Genomic DNA, 17,934 nt, shown 5'->3' with positions numbered 1-17,934 from the left:
GTTCCTCCTGAACATCAGGAAACACTTTTGCACTGTGAGGGTGACTGAGCACTGGCACAGGTTGCCCAGGGAGATTACAGATTTCTCCATTCTTGCTGAGATAGCCCTACAGATTGTCTTTTGCAGACTGACTACCATGTGTATATGAGGTGTCCCTCAGGGCTCAGTTTTGGGGCCGGTTTTGTTTAATATCTTTATCAATGATCTGGATGAGGGGATTGAGTGCACCCTCAGTAAGTTTGCAGATGACACCAAACTAGGTGGGAGTGTTTACCTGCTTGAGGGTAGGAAGGCTCTACAGAGGGACCTGGACAGGCTGGATCGATGGGCCAAGGCCAATGGTATGAGGTTTAATAAGGCCAAGTGCCAGGTCCTGCATTTCGGTCACAACAACCCCAAGGAGCGCTACAGGCTTGGGGCAGAGTGGCTGGAAAGCTGCCCGGCAGAAAAGAACCTGGTCATTAACATGAGCCAGCAGTGTGCCCAGGTGGCCAAGAAGGCCAACAGCACTCTGGCTTGTCTCAGGAATAGCGTGGCCAGCAGGAGTAGGGAAGTGATCGTGCCTCTGTACTCGGCACTGGTGAGGCCTCACCTCGAGTGCTGTGTTCAGTTCTGGGCCCCTCTGTACAAGGGGGACATTGAGGTGCTGGAGCGTGTCCAGAGGAGAGCTCCCAGGCTGGTGAGGGGTCTGGAGACCAGGTCATATGAGGAGAGGCTGAGGGAGCTGGGCATGTTTAGCTTGGAGAAGAGGAGGCTGAGGGGAGACCTCCTTGCCCTCTACAGCTACCTGAAAGGAGGCTGTAGAGAGGTGGGTGTTGGCCTCTTCTCCTGGGTGACTAAGGACAGGACCAGAGGAAATGGTCTGAAGCTGCGTCAGGGGAGGTTTAGATTAGATATTAGGAAGAGTTACTTTACTGAAAGAGTGGTCAGGCACTGGAACAGCCTGCCCAGGGAGGTGGTTGAGTCACCATCCCTAGAGGTATTTAAGAAACGTCTAGATGTGGCACTTCAGGGCATGCTCTAGTGGCAGAGATTGTAGGGGTTTGGTTTTTTTTTGCGTGTGTGTGGATGGTTGGACTCGATGATCTCAAAGGTCCCTTCCAACCATGAAGATTCTATGATTCTATGTCTTGTATGCCATTCTTTACAGTATGTACAGGATGTTGATGGAGAGCTTAATGAGGGGACGTGGCCTCATCATTTTTTCTAAATGTATGAAGTTTTGCATGTTTTAGCAGATGATTATGTGAGATGTCCTTTCTCTATGATCTCAGTTGAGATCAGTGTGAGCATTCCTTCGCTTATGTGTTTGGCTCTAGTATTCGTCTCCAAAGAGAATCTTCTTGCTTCAGAAGGGTGCTGCAAAGCAATGGTTATATCCAAAAAGATACCAAGAAGAAAAAACAGGTCAAATGGGGGAGACTGTTTGTATTTCCTAATCCGTGTGTTTATGGTGCAGAGATTCTGTTCATAGCGTTTTTCTATCTGTATTTTATGCACTTTGAAGAAACACTAAAACCTGGCAGGTTTTTTATTATGTTCATTGGTATGAGTGGGTGGGTGTGTGGAGAGAGGAGTGGGTGAGACCAAGCACAAATTTTTCTGTATGTTTCTCCTACTCCTTTTCACTCTGTCACTTAATTAGCTTTTTTACTCTTTATTATTTGAGCTGTTACACTCAGTCATAGGGGCTTTTTAATCCTAGTTGTAGAACACATGTCTTGTTTTCCAGGTTAGTGTTGAAATAAATCCATGAGATAATCTCAGGAAAAATTAAACACTGAAAAAGGATTGTGTGTATTAAAGTATACATACAGAAATTGTGTTCATAAAAATAGAATACATCACACTGTTGGCTGATTTTTTTTTTAAACTAAAGTGCAAAGGATAGTATCATGTCACTATTATAAGTACTTTAAAAAAAGGCAATGGATAAAAAGAATTTCATCTGGAGCCTATTTTACTGTTACTTGCAAAGAGGTTACTGCTTAAGACCTTGACTTTTTACCAATATACTGAAAGCTCCTTTTTTCTTTGTGTCTTTGAGAAAAGAATGGGTCAGCTTCTTCCAAACTGTGCAAGTGTTCAGATATTTGAGAGCTGCTTCTCAAGTGTCCCATTTTATCTCCACATTGCATTAAAAGCTGGTTCAGATGCTGTTAAGAGAGTCATAAAAACTCTTGATAGTAATTTATAGTAAGTTTGAATCGTCTACAAAATTAGTGAAGATTGGAATAGTGGTCTTCTATATAAACTGTGATGTACCTTACAATATTTCTCTGAAGAAATAAAAGGCAAGTCTAAGATGCGTAGCAGGAACCATAGATGGTAAGATGTTTCAAGCCTGTATTTCTTTGCTATAGTAAAGAAAGAAAAATATGTTATTTTTCATCTTTGTTCCTGATGGTGGATTATATGGTTCTGTTGTCAAAGATGACAGGTATTGGTTTAAGAATTTGCCATCAAAAATGAGGATAAATTGGAAAAACTTTCTTTACACACTCCCTTGAAATTATTATAGTGTTCTGATATTATTGCAATACTGTGAGCAGAATAAATATTAGATATTACCTAACATTGAATAGATTACAGTGTCTAAATTTTTTTTCATGTTGTAAACTGCCAGGTACACCTCATGGTCAAGTAATATGTGTACTGCTGTTCTAATAATGGTTATTAAATATATCATAACCTGATAACATATACTTAAATTTTGAGAAGTACTATTATGTATTGACCTGTTAAACTGCTCTTTTACAGCTCTGTGGTCTTTTTAGTGTGCGTTGCAATTCTAAAGTTTAAAACAGTTACATAACTATTGGAAAAGTTAGAATTGATATTTTACTTAAAAATTAATGGAAGCATTTTACTTAATATTTGGTAATACTAAAAATATATATCTGTGAGGGAAAGTAACACCTTTAATAATAACTTTATAATAATTAATTGTAACAGTCTAGGCATAATAGGCATAAATATAAAACAAATTTGTTATTTTTATTTTTTTTTAAGTTCAAGGGATGTAGGAAGAGTTAAAAGGAATCAGAGTGATTTTAGTGTTTCAGGCAGTTTCAGTGAACATTTCCTTTTCAGCTAAGACTACTTCTCCAAAATAGTCTTTGGGAAATTGAAATAGCTGATGTGTCTAGATTTTAGAGGTTGTGGATTGTGTACTTTGTAAGTTTAATATTTTGAAGTAAGCTTTTTCTCCTGGTTTTGTTCTCCATGTGGGGATTTGCTTTGATTTTATAGGGACAAACTATTAGCAGTTTGCTTGGTGATTTAACAGAGGGTGAAAAGATGAGATATGGTGTTTAAAAAAAAAAATAAAAATAGATAATTTAGTCTTTTAACTATCACTTAATTCTTATTAAGAGAAGAGTAAGATTTCAGGATTTTATGGTTGCTAAAAGCAAACGGCTGCAAAAAGGTGAGTGGATGAATGAATTGGTAAAAAGGTAATGTTAAGTAGAAGGATAGTAACTGTCTGGAGAAACCTTCAATCTGAAAATTGCTTCAGGCTGGAAGAGTATTTTGAGGAAGTACTGTTTTGCTTACACTGTTTCTTGTCCGCTTTTGGACACTGTCTGAAAAAGTATACTGCCTAGACTAACACTCGATTTTTATCTAGTGTATTTATTGTTGTCTTCTAACCCTGTATGTGTCTCTGTGCCTATGTAATTGAGTCACTGCTCTTGTTTTGCTGTGTTAAATTTCTCTGAATTGACTGTGGACAAATTTTGACTGTGCAAAATTTATGTGATTTAAAAAAATCTGTAAATTAATTTGAGGAATAATTAGTTAAAATTGTTTCTCCAAACAAATTTTCTATTTTACAGATTTATTACCTCGCTGATGATTATGATTTTTAGATTTCAAAGGTGCAAATTTTGCTAGCATCTACTATTTGTTTGCATATTGGTGTTTAGTTTTTTTTCTTTGCTAATGGCCATCATATTAAATTTATTATTTTTTAATTGCAATTGCCTTTATGTCACACAAATTTATCAAAGCCAAAGCTTCCATTTAAGCAAAGGAACATAACTTGCTGTCTGGAGGGAACTCGTTCTCTAAAAGTCCTTTACTCCTTTGTGTAAGTCTGGATAATTTACAGGTAGTTTTTCTTACTAAGTGCAATAGTCATAAGAGGCAGTCTAAAGCACTTGTTCAATGGGAAGTGTGAACTTCACACAGAATTTACCATTTTGTTATATCAATTTTGGTTGCTGCATATGTAACACTTGACATAAAAATCTCAAAAAAACAGGGAAGTGAAAACTGAGAGTATTAAATGTTCATAACTTCTTACTTCACCACCTGCCCAACTAGTGAGTGTCACCATGTTTCTTAGTCTTAATCAGCTGCATCAGGACTGCAGTCTTCCATCAATTTCCCCAAATTTAAGTAAGATTACCAGAACTGTGCAGAGTTCAGTGATGGGGGATGTAGAGCAGGTCATGCTTAAGAGCATGTTTAGGGGCTCTCTTCCCAATAAAGAAACTTGCCAGAATTGAATTTGTAATAGTTTTAATTATATTTGTTGTTCTTCTGACTGCTTGAGCACCAGCTAATATCTTCCCTAGAGGTGACAATCTGTTATAATGAAGTCTAGTCTCTTTCTCTTCAATTTTGTAGCTTTGATCTTGCTTATTCTGACTCTTACATGCTGTATGACCTGAAATTAGAATTGCACTTTGTGCATGAATCTGAAATACAACAAAAACTACAGCCATGGCTTTCTGAATGCTTTTAATATACAGGTTTGATAGGCAGTAATATAAGGAAACAGCTGAAATCCCATGAAGTCAATAGATTTCTTCTGTGATATATTTCTTACGCAGTATATCATTATGGTTAGAAATACCTCTGAAGTGATGCTATGGTTTTATTTTTTATACTTTTCAGAGAAATGGTAACTTAATGCATGTAAATTAAATTTTTAAATCGTTTTTCATACTATTTAGTATTACTTTGTAAGTAATAAAAGAGCATAGATAGGTCCAGTGAAACTTAGCGGCTTTCAGCTATCAGCACATCAAAGACTTTTATTGGCAGCTGTTATTTCTATTGTGTGTGATGTTTTAATCCATGTTAGATTTGATGTATTAATTGTTAAGCAGATATGAACTTCCATTATGTTCTCTGCTCTGACCATCTCAGACTTAAAAGCTGATCTAGCTCGTACTAAGTCAAGAGAATTTTTCTTCAGGTAACTTCAACTACATTCTAAAGTGCTTACAAACTTTTGAAGGGCTAGATCAGGTGTGTATCTTTTGACTGAGACTATTATATAAAATTGATTTACTTCATAAATTTATTAATACATCTATTGTGTATCTTTTTCAGGGTATTGAGGAATGGAATATTGCCCATCTTAATACAATATTGGATGTTGTAGGAGAAGACTGTGGAATTTCTATTGAGGGTGTAAATACACCATATCTATATTTTGGCATGTGGAAAACAACATTTGCATGGCACACTGAAGACATGGATCTCTACAGTATTAATTATCTTCATTTTGGGGAGCCAAAGTCATGGCAAGTTTAAATTTTCATGAAAGATTATTTCATTTTTCTGTTTCAGCTGGCTAAACCAAACAGATGGGGTACAATTGCTTCACAGTGATAAGCTTTACTGAAAAGCTAAGATAGTAGTTTGGTTTTTTTTTGTTTGTTTTTTTTTTAAGCTGAGAATGCTATGAAATATGCAAGATTTGTGATGGAAATAACATCACAGTAATGCATTCTTTTATTTTAAAGGAAAAGACTAATGAGTAGTAAGGCTTATTTGAGTTCAACAGAAAAAGACTGTAATGTTTCCATATGAGAAGTTTAATGAGTTGGGAACCCCAGGACTATTTGAAGGAACTTCTGTAAGACCTCTTTGAAATATTTTTCTTTGATTCAGTTATCCTTTGGGACCACCTAACATGTTTTGTATTAAACGTGTATTTAATTACTTTTTTGAATCAGTCATATTCTCTACTGTTGACTCAGGGGGCCCAGTAGGAGATAAGATTTACTGTTAAAGGTACTTCCTAAATAGGAAGCTTCAGCTGTCCTTTTTCCATAATCTTAGATTTTTGATTGAACAGCCTTACGAGAGAGACAAGTAGGTTTAATGTTATACATATAGATTGTGGTATATGTGTATCTTAAAGTATATGAGAAAAGTGTTTTCCTTTTGATCATAAGGCCTTATCTTTTTCAAAATACCTGTGAGGAGAATGTAAAATCATTAGAAAGATACATAAAAGATATATTGTGCTTAGTTCGGTTCTGGCAGTTTCTAGTTACCCAAACTTAGATTGAAAATTTTGTAGCTGGTAATTCCATGAAACATTATTGGGTATTTTTTATACCCATACAAAAACCAAAGACTGACGCAACATCATGTATTTAAACTGAGAAGATGGTAAATTTGTCAGCTGCTGGTTCTTAGGTCATTGCTTTATGTTTGCTTGCTTTTCTTCTGTAGTGGATCTCTTGCGTTTAGACAGAGAAGGTGACCACCACCTATTGCAGTAATGCAAGTCTGTGTTTTGAATTGATTAATGGGTGTAAATGTGTGTAAAGATAGGTAATTCCAAAATGCTGTAAGATGATATGACAAGTTTAACTAAAACAATGATTGCATAAAAGTTATTTTAGCTTCTTAGGAATTTGAAAGTGTTATTTAAAGAAACCCTTACTGCATATTGTAAAATTCCAAGTAGGAGACATTTACTTAAACCCTGAAGTCCTTAGATGCAATGGATAGAGGCGAAGAAAACTTTTTCTTTAAGTATTTTGAAGAAGATATGTGTTGATAATATGAAAAATGCTCTTTTCTACTTTACAGATACTTGTTTACACTTTGGAATGAACAAAATCATTAAACGCTAACTTCTTAATCTTTTGAAGAAATAGTGGTGGATATAGCTTCATTTTCTGGACCGCATTGGCCCATATTGTTGAGAAATACAGCACTAAAAAAAAGTTGAAAGACAGACAGTTAAAGATTTATTTGTTGTGATGCATGCGCTTTTGCTGGAAGAATGCTGCAATATTTTATGCTGATGCTGTTCCCATATCAGTAAAATGATTCTTGTGGTAATGTGATATTAGTATAATAGTTTCCTCAAAAACGTAGAGGATGAGTTGAATCTTAGGATACAGATAGTAAAGATCTTGTCTGCTCTTAAAAAATTTAAAGTGAGTTGACAAATGCATCCTTAGTGAAACCAACTACTCTGGCACATACAGTAGTAATACATGTTTTTAATTTTCCTGGGTATGTATGTAGTTCTTCAAGGCAGCAATATTGGTCTTATGGAGAACCAAAGAATACTTTATGAAGAAGCATGATAGGCAGTGTGTTTTCTCTGAATTGTGAGAATGCAGCCATTTCCACCTGAGAGCCCCAATGAGAACTTGTAGGCAGCAGCTGAATGTGACTGCTGTGGCAGTCTTTGTGGAATTTGAACCTTTCTCCAGTATTTAGGCATACATTAACTTTAATTTCATTCATGAGAATGCTTAGAAAGCCAAAATTAGGTGGAGTAGGAGAGTGAGGCTGAACCTGGCAGTTTATTTAGGTTGTAAGGGGACTAGGGTGAAATGGATCTATGGTGAAATTCAAAATAAAGCAGGTGATTTAGGTCCAGGAATTCTTTTCAGGAGTTCAGTGGATACAGGATGGCGAGAAGTCTGATATCCAGATTACCTAAAATTTTTGCCGTGGGCAACTTCACCTCTTGATTGCCATGGCTAGAACTTGTTTTTATGGATTTACCAGTGTAGAATATGTACCAATAGCTGCTCACCCTCCTTTTTGAAGTGGAAAAATGAGCATAGATTGTTAAACAGTAGCGGCTGTGGAAATGTTTAAAACATGATTTCATGTGAAGGTTTTCAGATTTGGAATCCCAGTAGCTGAGGAAATAGTAAGGGGGTTATGTGTATGGTGGGATAAAAATGGTTATTCTGATATTAGTATTAGACAAAATTACAGATAGGAAAAGTGAAAGAGGGAAAGCATACTCAGACTTAGACTAACATTGTACTATTTAAGAACATAAGTGGTAATGAAGTAAACAGGTTAAAAGAGACTCAGCTAGGTCTTGACGGTGTGATCAGCAGCTGACAAAGAGTGGTCAAAATCTGTCCAGGTGATGCAGAGTTCGGCATGAGTGGAAGATTCTCGCTACCTTTGCACAAGTTAGGCGTACCATTGACAGAACTGACATGTTTCCTAGTTATGTTCTATGTCTAGGAAAAACAACAGATATAGAAAATCACGGTGAAGTGCAAACTTTTGGTGTGAAAAGTGGGAGTAAAGTATAAAACTTCCATGAGAGGTGGGGAGACAGTTATGCTCAAATGAGAGAAGAGAGGATTAGCCACACTTCTTGCTGAAAATTATCAGAAAAGTTAGAAATAAGAATATTAGTAGTCACAGAGATGACTACAATCAGACTAGGGATTCTGTTTTTTAAAAGGTAGCTATAATCACATGGTATAGTGGTTTGTCAGCAATCTGAAAGGGTTATTGGTGTGCTTGAAACCGAGAAATTATTTGGTAGTTAGAACATTCTCCATAAAGTGAGAGAACTTTGCTGAGTAAGACATGGTAATTAGAAGAACAGGAGAGGGTGGTTTTTTTTTTTTTTTTTTTTTTTTTTTGTTGTTGTTGTTGTTTTTAATTCCCCCTGCCCCTCTGTGGAATAGGATTTTGTTTCTTGAAATATTTAGGTTAGTTAGGGAAATTTTTTAGATGGTAACAGACCTTGAAATTTCCCATCCCAAAATGGCAAATGTATTGACTTCCTAAATTAAGTTTATGAGATTTCAGTTTGTTTATACTTGTAACATTTGGCATGTTTGTATAACAAATACTAACCACCCAAATAGATAGTAGAGCAAATTAGTGTTGCTTGTAGAAAGTGACATGGGATTCTGGGCCCAATGTCTGGAATTAGATAAACAGCATTATTTTAATACAATGCAGAGGTTGCAAATTGCCTGTTGTCAACTGTGAAATCAATGAATTAGGTTCATTGTGAAAAAATTACTGTTGTAAGTTTAGTTGTAACAACATTTTATGGGTATGCAGTGAAAAATACTAATTAGCAGGAAAAATCATCAGCTATTGTTCCCCTGTCGATATATAACATGGGCTTCAGAGAAGTAGTTTGTTTAAGTATTTAGCATTACACCAAATTAGCTGGCAGCAGATGGTGTTATCCGTTATCTATGTGTGTACCTGGCTTAGGAAGAATGGAAGTCAATGTTTCACATTCTGTTTCTTGTCACTGAGATGAGAATAATTGGGTGAATGCAAAAGGCTGCTTGTCTGATGACCATCTTGCTTGGCTGGGCACAGTAAAGCAATGAATCTTTGGTTTTGATTTGTTTTTATGTTCATACTTTGAATAGCGCTGTTGTAAAAGTTGCCCCACTTGTGAAACATACCACTTAACTGAGCACCTGACAAGGATCACCAGTTTTCCTTCCATCTATAGTCATTGTGATCCTGTGCATGTGTTAAAACTAAGTGGATTCAAATTCAGTTTCAAATTTATCTATTGCCTGCACTTTATGAAATTCTACTGCATAACCAATTACCCTGTTGCACAAAAAGCAGTACAAGTGACAAAACATTCCAACCCTCCTCCTTTATGTGAAAGGTGCAATTTGTAAAACGCAGCATGGCAGAGTAGGGTCTGTGAAGTTACCAGAAAGGCAGGAAAGAAAATTTTGACTACTTTAATGTGTTTTAATACATGGAACTGTCTGTGTTAGTATTTACATTTGTTTTATTGATGATATTAACTGTCAGCGAAAAGATGGACTTCTATTCTGCAAGATCTTTGGCTATGAGAGAAAATTAATTTAATTTTTGATATTCTCAAAAAAAGTCCACCCAAGAAACCAAAACCGTATACTTATGTTCTTTATTTAGAATATCGACAGATGTCAGGACTCAAATTGTTTTCTTTTGCCTCACTCATTAGTAACTGTGGATAATGTGAATGCATCTATTTTAACAATACCGCATATTTCAGTGCTTCTGATACATTTCTATACAGATTTTATTTTCCCTGCATTGATGCCCATAATGGCGCTGGGTGGCAAATTATCTGTGGAGGTTTTCCTTTGAAGAAGCTTCATGCTTATTTAAATCTTTTTCTTTAAAGCCCAAATGCATATAGTATCTCTGAAAATGTTATCTGTGGCATTTTTCCAACCATATGGGATGCTTTCCTGAGAACTGCTAAACTTTTCTGGATTGTCAGTACTCTTTATTTTTAATGTTGAACTTCACTTTTCTATTCTTACGAAAAGTAACAGTTTGGATTAGGGCAAGAGGGTTCTTATGCAAAATGTAAGAAGTGTATAGATAAATTAAGGGGAGAGGTTTTTTGCAGGACAACTCATTAATTATTTGAGCAAGCAAACACAAGCTGATTGTTACTTATGTACAGTTGTTGACTTATTCATTTTTCTGTAAAAATTATATGTTCTGATATATGGTCTGGGGTTGTAGTCTGTTGTGTAGGGAGATTATAGAGAAGATGGGACCAAACTCTTCTCAGTGATGCACTGACATAACAAAGGAAAGGTAGCAGTAATCACAGTTTGCAACAACGGCATTTCAGTTCGATAGAAGGAAAAAACAATTCACAATGACATTTTAACAGGTTGCTTAGGGAGGCTGCTGAGTCTTCATCTTTGGAACTTTTCAAAGCTTGACTATATGCTAACCCTGTGCAAACTGATCTGTTAGTTAACTAACTGATAAGTTAGCTGTATGTTGCTCAGGAGATTGGACTAAATGACATTCAGGTTCCTTCCAGACTAAACTTTTCTGTCATTCTGTGATCTTGAATTTTAAAGAAGATGGTGCTCAAAGTTACTTTGCTAATGGATGGGATGACTTGAAAACAAATTCTGAATAAAGTCTTTACTTTTCTGGAGAATTCTGAACGCGTGGATAAAGATGCTTGCAATTCATGTGCAACTATTTGTTGCTGCTAGTTCTTTCTAGTTTCTGCCTACTTATATGTTTTTAGCCAATGTTTTTCTTCATCTGCATTCTGAGAAATAAATGCCCTTGGAAATACAGGATTAGAGAAAAAGAGGGCCTTCCCTCCCCCCATTCACAAAACTGGTGTAGCAACGAAGAAAGCAACAGTAGAATTGTTTCAAGATATTTGAGTTCTTCTAAGTGTTTTTAGTGCAATTTTCTGTAAGCACATTTTATGTAGTAGAATTATTTTATGTTGTCTAACGTTTCTGCAACAGTCCCTCAAAGGGAAATCTGAAAAACAATATATTGCTGTGAAGATACAGTATTAGTTTACTTTGTGTCTTCTGAAATGTCTGTTATTTCTCTGTCTGAAGCCTATATTTTATTCTGGGTTTGTTTTTTTTTTTTTTTTTTTTAATGAAGCAGTTTCATCTGTAGTCCACATGCTTTTTGTTAATATCTGCAAGTGAGTTTTACTAAAGATTTCATTTTCAGCTTAAAGGAAAACTGAAGGAGAATAGGCAATTTTTTTAGGCCGGTTGGTATATGGGTGCATCTCTGTGCAACATCGAAACATTCCTAATGTAACTGAACTTGAGTAAAATCCCTTTTTTTTTTTTTTTCCCTGTACTGCATTCTGTTTCTTTTGCCATGCAAAGTAAAATTTGTATTTTACTGTAATGGATTAGCAGTTGTTGTACTACTCCATTACAGTGGTCTCCTTTCCTTGGTCCTCTTCTTAGCTGTGAGAAAAGAGCAATGGCAACAGTGGGAACAAGTAAAGGATTGAAGAGTAGATCTTATCACAGACCCCAAATGAAGACAATGATGAAAAGCACCAACTTGCATTTAATGAATTATTTCTTGGTAATTTTAGATTAGCTGGATAAATAGCTTTAGCCCAATTAAATCGTGTCCAGTTTTATGTTTCCGAGAGAATTATTGAGAGCTCAGTTGTCCAGTCTTGCGTTTTTGTAATATTGATATGTACTTACATGTTTACGTGTACAGACAGAAGCGTGTGGCTGCATATTATCACAAAAACATAGTAACATGTACTTTTGTAAGAATACCAGTCCAGTTAGAGACAGGTAAAGTAAAGTAAAGTGTCTCCAGTTTGACTTTTTTGTTTGACATAAACACTGTCCATGTTTTCCTTTATGGAGTTGTGTATTTAATGACATACTGTACAGTATATAATGCTATACATAGCATTTGTCTCTGCTGGTGTCTGAAAGCATATAGTTTAGATTACTGTGTATGTGCTGATGCATGTGTAATACAGAGTGGAGAACAGGCACAAACGCTTTTGAAGTACAAATGGAGAGAAACAAAATCCATTTTTCTAAGACAGTGAAATTCCGATTAAAACTGGAAACACTGAGCAGAGTCAAGCTGAAGGTCTCTTTTTGTTTAATACCATTTGGAGTGAGTTGTCAGTAGGCATGGGTTCTGCTACAGTTCAACTTAGAGCACTGACTTCTGTGATGGAAGGGTCTTCCTGCTTCTGTGCAGCAGTTTCAGTTGTAATACAGTAAAATTGTCTGTGTGCAAATGAGAGCTTGAGGTAGGGGCATGTTTATTTCTTGTGCAAAATGAGGAGCCTAGGGTCCTTCACTTGTGTTTTCTGAGTGAGTTGTCAGTGGAGATGAATGAGATCTGTGTTCACAGTGTAGCAAAAAAAAAAAAAAAGCTGTATGTTGACTTAGTTTGAAAATGTGTATTTGGACTTTATTGTACCTCTGAATATGCATTTTCTCCTTTTCTGAACTATTTTGTATAGAGAAGCATCAATCCAATACTGTTGCCACGTTTAACTGAAACAAAAGCCTATTATATCACATATTGAAGCAGTTAAAGGAAATAATAAAGCCTAATTAATATCTACAGTGTATGGCAGTGTATAGTGTAGTATGAAGTGCAGTAAATATGTGAATAACAAAGTGTTCAGTAAAGCAGAATGAAATTACAGCTTTTCAGTAATCTTCAATTTTTACCTGTAATAAATATCAAAAATAATATCAGGTTAATTCCAGTTCTTTTATAATGTTACTGAATTGTTTCAGATAGCATATGGAATCTTTAAAAAATAATTTATTGTAAGAAAAGAGTGATTCCAAATTATGTACAATTCTTTAATTTAAAGAAAGTCTATTTCTTAAGTAATTTTTTAACTCTCACTGTAATGGTTTTACAGACAAGTAACTTCTTGTTCCACAGCATTGGCTATAGGAAAAAATAAAGATGTTTAATACTCCTGTTTTTCTGTTGAACTGTTGTGTCTTGTGAAGCCCAGTATAATTCAAAGGAACTAAACCTGTCTAAATTAAACTTATTTTATGTGGTTTTGTTTCATTTGGGAAATGAAAGTATACGTGTCTTTTTTAATTGGATTGCTGTGATCATAATCAAATACTGTCAGTATGCATGATTTGACATTCTTGAGCCATGTGTTATAATGTTTAAGCTAGAAATAAGCTAAAATGTTTTCTCCAAAACACCTCAGTATTTTTTCCTCAGTGATTTATTTTTCCTGCATAATTTCTCAGTCTTTAATCTTTTTGGCTTCTGTATTTTTAGATATTTATCGTAAGTGAATCGTGGCTTGTGTAGTAATTATTTCTGTAAGCATTTCATCCTTTTCTTTATGTGAATTTTAGGTATGCTATTCCTCCAGAGCATGGGAAACGGCTTGAAAGACTAGCTCAAGGTAATATTTTCAATATTTCCATATGTAAGATGTTTGAAGGACAAACCTCCAGCAAAGTGAAAAACATTGACTTGCCTACTGTGTTTTATTACTTAATGTTGTGTGTCTTTTATCTGTCTATGGTGTGATTGCAAACAGGGAATGCTTTCTAGCACTCTGAGGAATTCTTAAGAAACAAAATAGTATATTCTTTTTTTTCTCTTAGAATGTGATTTGGTACTGGCATTTTTAGCTTGGTGAAGCTTATGAAAATGAGGCTTAATCTTTTGGTTTGTTAGATTTTCATTGCCGGTATCTCTTGTCTCCTCTGTGCTGTTGCTTGTTCTTGTCATAGCTTCTTTTAATCAGTGACTTTTAAATTTTAACTTCTTAGCCAAATTTGATACAAAGTTACAAATATTGAAGCCAGCTGAGTCTCCAGAAGTTTCATGAAAGTTAGTGGGTGGGTAGAACATGGAATCCTGGTTAGTACCTCTGGGAAGGGTGAAGCAGACAAAGTGTACCAATGCTAAATCATACTTGGTAGCAGCGTGTTGGCCAGTGAGCGGGCATATAAATCCACTTTAGCCAAAGCGTCCACTGGCTTTTACCCTCCAGAGGTGTGAGGAATGTCTGTTGAGGAGGAGCAGAGTTTATTCTTTTAAGGGTGAGATCTAACTAAGGGATAAAAACCATTAGTCTATAGGAAGATTCTTCTCATGCAGTAATTAGTTTTATTTGCAATAAGACTGCACCTCTCTTTTTGTTTCTAGATTGCCACTTACGAACATGGGAATAATCAGGCATGTTTCTTGGTCTGGCAGCCCATGTTTTATAGCCTGCTATTAACCATGTTGTATAAGGAATGCTGTTGAAAGTTGATAATTAGATATCTTGTATCAGGACCGAATTCTGAATTTTTTTGTACATTTTCTTTTCATATGCATTTTATGTGCATATAGTTACATGACTGTTTTTCTGAGCTGTTTTTAAACTATTGCTGAGAACAGTAAGATGGCATGTGTCACTGAGATGTGAAAGTAAAGACCTGTGAACCTGCAGTCTTAAAAACACATCTCAGAAAGACAGGTTTCAACCTGGATAATTACATTTACTATTCCTGAATTTCCCCATAGTTTAATTTGAGAAAGTCGTCACTAATTTTTTTCCTTTCCTCTTTTTCCAACTTGCGAAGTACAGAACTGTTTATATGCATGCCTTGACGCTTTTGGTTTTTACTGTGAAACAAACTGATACATATTGTAGACTGGGCGAGTGACATTGACTTATGATAGGATCATTCAAAAATTATTTCTGAGATTTACAGGAAATGAGTAAGAAGTAAAAGCAATAGGGAATTGGAGAAGGTTCAGAGAGGGACACTGGGACTGGTGAAAAATTTGCATTTTTCTTTTAAAAATTGTTTGTAAGTAAGCTCTAACTTTTCAATCGCAAAGAGTGTCAAATAAGGGGAAGGGGCTATGATAAAGACCTGTGATGACTGGCATGGAAAGGTGACTAAAGAGTGATAGCTCACTAGGTCTTCCAGTACAGGTAGAGACTGAATAAAGAGCCTTAGCAGGTTCAAAACAAACAGGAGGTGGTGGTTCCTTTCATGGTATGAATGCCTCACCATTCATTGTGGATTCTAAAATTTTGCATGGATTCTGGGAGAAACTGGACAACATCGGCAAAGGAATCTGTTAGAGGAACATAGGAACTGCATCTGGCTTTGGTAGTCTTGGAGCAGCAACTCGTTGTGATACATTACTCAGATTAAGCAAAGATTTCATGCTGTATTTAAACATTTCTCTGTACAGTCGCTTTTGACATTTGCTGGGAACAGGATCTTTGTGTAGATAGATTTTTCATTTCGTGCATTATGGCTGCTCTGACATATAGATTTTGTATTGATTGATTATAGCTGTGCAGCATTTTAAAACTATTCAGGTTTACATGTTCTGTAATGAGTGTGTATCCAAACTTTTTTTTTTTTGTGAGGGAAGAGAATGGGCAGTTTCGGAAAGACTTGTTCACTAATCTCTAAAAATTAAGTGGCACTGAGGCATGGCATTGTTTGCTGCAGGCTAAAAAAGACCTTACACATTTTTCTTTGATGTACCCTGATTTCCCTAGATACTGCAGTAACCTATACAATTCAGGAAGCAGGTAACTTCTGGAGATACATGCTTTGCTACATGGGGAGCTTTTGAAGTCACGTAATGTAAACTTGTATGGTTTAAGAAAATATTATGTTAGAAAACTGTGGCCTGAAGCTGCTCAGGCCTCTTATTGCTGATGATGACCTAATACACTAAACGGAATGGGACATAAAGCATGTGGAGAAATGGAAATCTACAAAACTGCTGTTCTTCAGAAGCCAATAGATTATACTAGGGGAACAGGGTCTTTGTGTCTGAATGCCAGAGTCAGATTTGGACGACAGGCTAAATGGGACTTATGATTTCAGTCTCACCCAGTGTAACAGTTCCTAGGTCCAGAACTTCAGGAAGAAGGTAGGACAGAAAGGGATCTGTCTTGAGGTATGCAGGCACGTGTGTACATGCTTTTCTACAGCTGGGAACAGAACCCAGTTCCTTGATCTGTACTGATCACTTTAAAGAAGTTGCCCGGGCACATCACTGAGCCTTAGTCTGTGCGCATCTGCAAGGAAGTTAGTTGTCTACTCCTGCTGTTAATTATGTGTTAGTACCAGTTACAAAGATCTGTGTGACGACTGGGAAACTACCAAACAATAATCCTTATTACAGAACCATGTTTCGAACAGTAAATAGCAAATAAAATGTAGAATCAGATACTGACTAGTGAAGAGAAAATTTCAAATAGCTGTTTGTTCCGTTGTATTCAGTGAATGAAACTGGATTTCTATGGGAAAACTGCATACTCATACAGAGATTTTTATTGTAACAGCAATGTAAGATAGGTGAGCTAGTTTCACAGACAACCATCTCTGGCATTTCCTAAGATTTTTGGTATTTGACTTTAATGTCTTCTACAACATTTTTATGTGAGTAGGTTGTTTTCATAATATTTTTGGTCCAGCTAATAGCTTAGAATGGCATTTAGAAGATGATGCTGTAGTTCTTAAGAATAAAGGTGATGGACTTTATGGTCAGTTTGACTTACACATTCACCTTTTTTTTTTTTTTTTTTTTTTTTTTTTTTTTAAACTACAATTTCTGATTATTTCCATGGTGTGGAGTCTAAGGCCTCTATGATCTTCTACTTTGCAACTGCTGTCTGCTAAAATACAGTCTGAGTTTTATAGTAAGGTAACTTTAAAAGACGAAAATGTAAAGTAAGCTGCATGGCTGCAATTCACTTAATAGTGAATATTAAAAAAACATAGTGTATATTAGTCCATCATAATTAAATATGTATTAAAATACTTTTAATCATATTTATGCAAGAGTGCAACCTCTGAAGAAAAAAAAAAAGGTATTTCATTCAAGAAGGTTTGCTCTGATGACCAGATGCCTACCAAATTAATCAAATGCTCTGAAATACTTAAAATAATAAAATAATGCATTCAATGTGACAGGCTGACTAAGTCAAGGCAGCAGTTGATACATAAAATTAAAGGAAGGCTAGGATACTTTCCATTTTTGCTTTTGAAATCTTGATTGACTGTTGCACCTACAAATATTTTATCTGAAAGACATTAGACTTGCATCTAATAAAGACAACAGTTTGATTTTGCCCTTCAGCTGTTTTCTCATTTATGTAGGTTTTTTTCAATTTTATGTAGACATAAATGTAATAAAAATCTCAAGTGAGCTGTTAACTGCAATTTTTATACTTGTTATGTTAATCTGTAGTACCATGGTATTCTTAAGGATTTTTTGTTTCACGAAATGGGTTAGAAAATGAAGAGAATAGAAGCAGAGTGGCAAATCAGAAATGACAGTTTGAAGGATTTTCAGGATCGTTTAATAGATCATTTAATTGCAGAAACAGTTTTAGAGAGGAGATGACATCTATCTGTGGTGTTCAATTGTGTTAAAGAAGAAACTAAAGTTTAATATATTGTGAGTATGTAGGGATGTTGCAAAGAGCTTTCTGTGGTGTGTAGTATTAATTAATTCATTTTATGCAGAAGTTGTTACCTGTTACGTATGAAAACAAGTGTAAACATTTGGTGAAACTAAACCTGATATAGAATTTGCATAACTTCAAGGGGTCTTGAATCTGAAAACTTGAGCAGCTGAAGA

General features: G+C 35.6%; 1 protein-coding gene across 18 annotated transcripts in view; it reads left to right on the top strand.

Annotated features, from left to right (window-relative positions):
• Positions 1-17,934, top strand: part of KDM4C (lysine demethylase 4C) — a 273,236-nt gene that overhangs the window by 32,424 nt on the left and 222,878 nt on the right. For 17 of the 18 annotated variants that reach the window (XR_008463874.1, XR_008463875.1, XM_054186217.1 and 14 more), the window contains 2 exons: positions 5,347-5,540; positions 13,674-13,723. Coding sequence is in view for 16 of the 18 variants with exons in the window: in XM_054186216.1 (XP_054042191.1) it covers positions 5,347-5,540; positions 13,674-13,723 (244 nt within the window). In the remaining 2 variants the exon portion in view is untranslated. Of the gene's footprint in view, positions 1-5,346; positions 5,541-13,673; positions 13,724-17,934 lie in introns of those variants that run through there. The other variant, XM_054186228.1, reaches the window with a different exon arrangement.

Source organism: Rissa tridactyla, chromosome Z, assembly GCF_028500815.1.
Source record: "Rissa tridactyla isolate bRisTri1 chromosome Z, bRisTri1.patW.cur.20221130, whole genome shotgun sequence".
NCBI lineage: Eukaryota > Metazoa > Chordata > Aves > Charadriiformes > Laridae > Rissa > Rissa tridactyla.
Note: the sequence above shows the minus strand (reverse complement) of the source record. Positions and strands in the feature narration are given on the sequence as shown.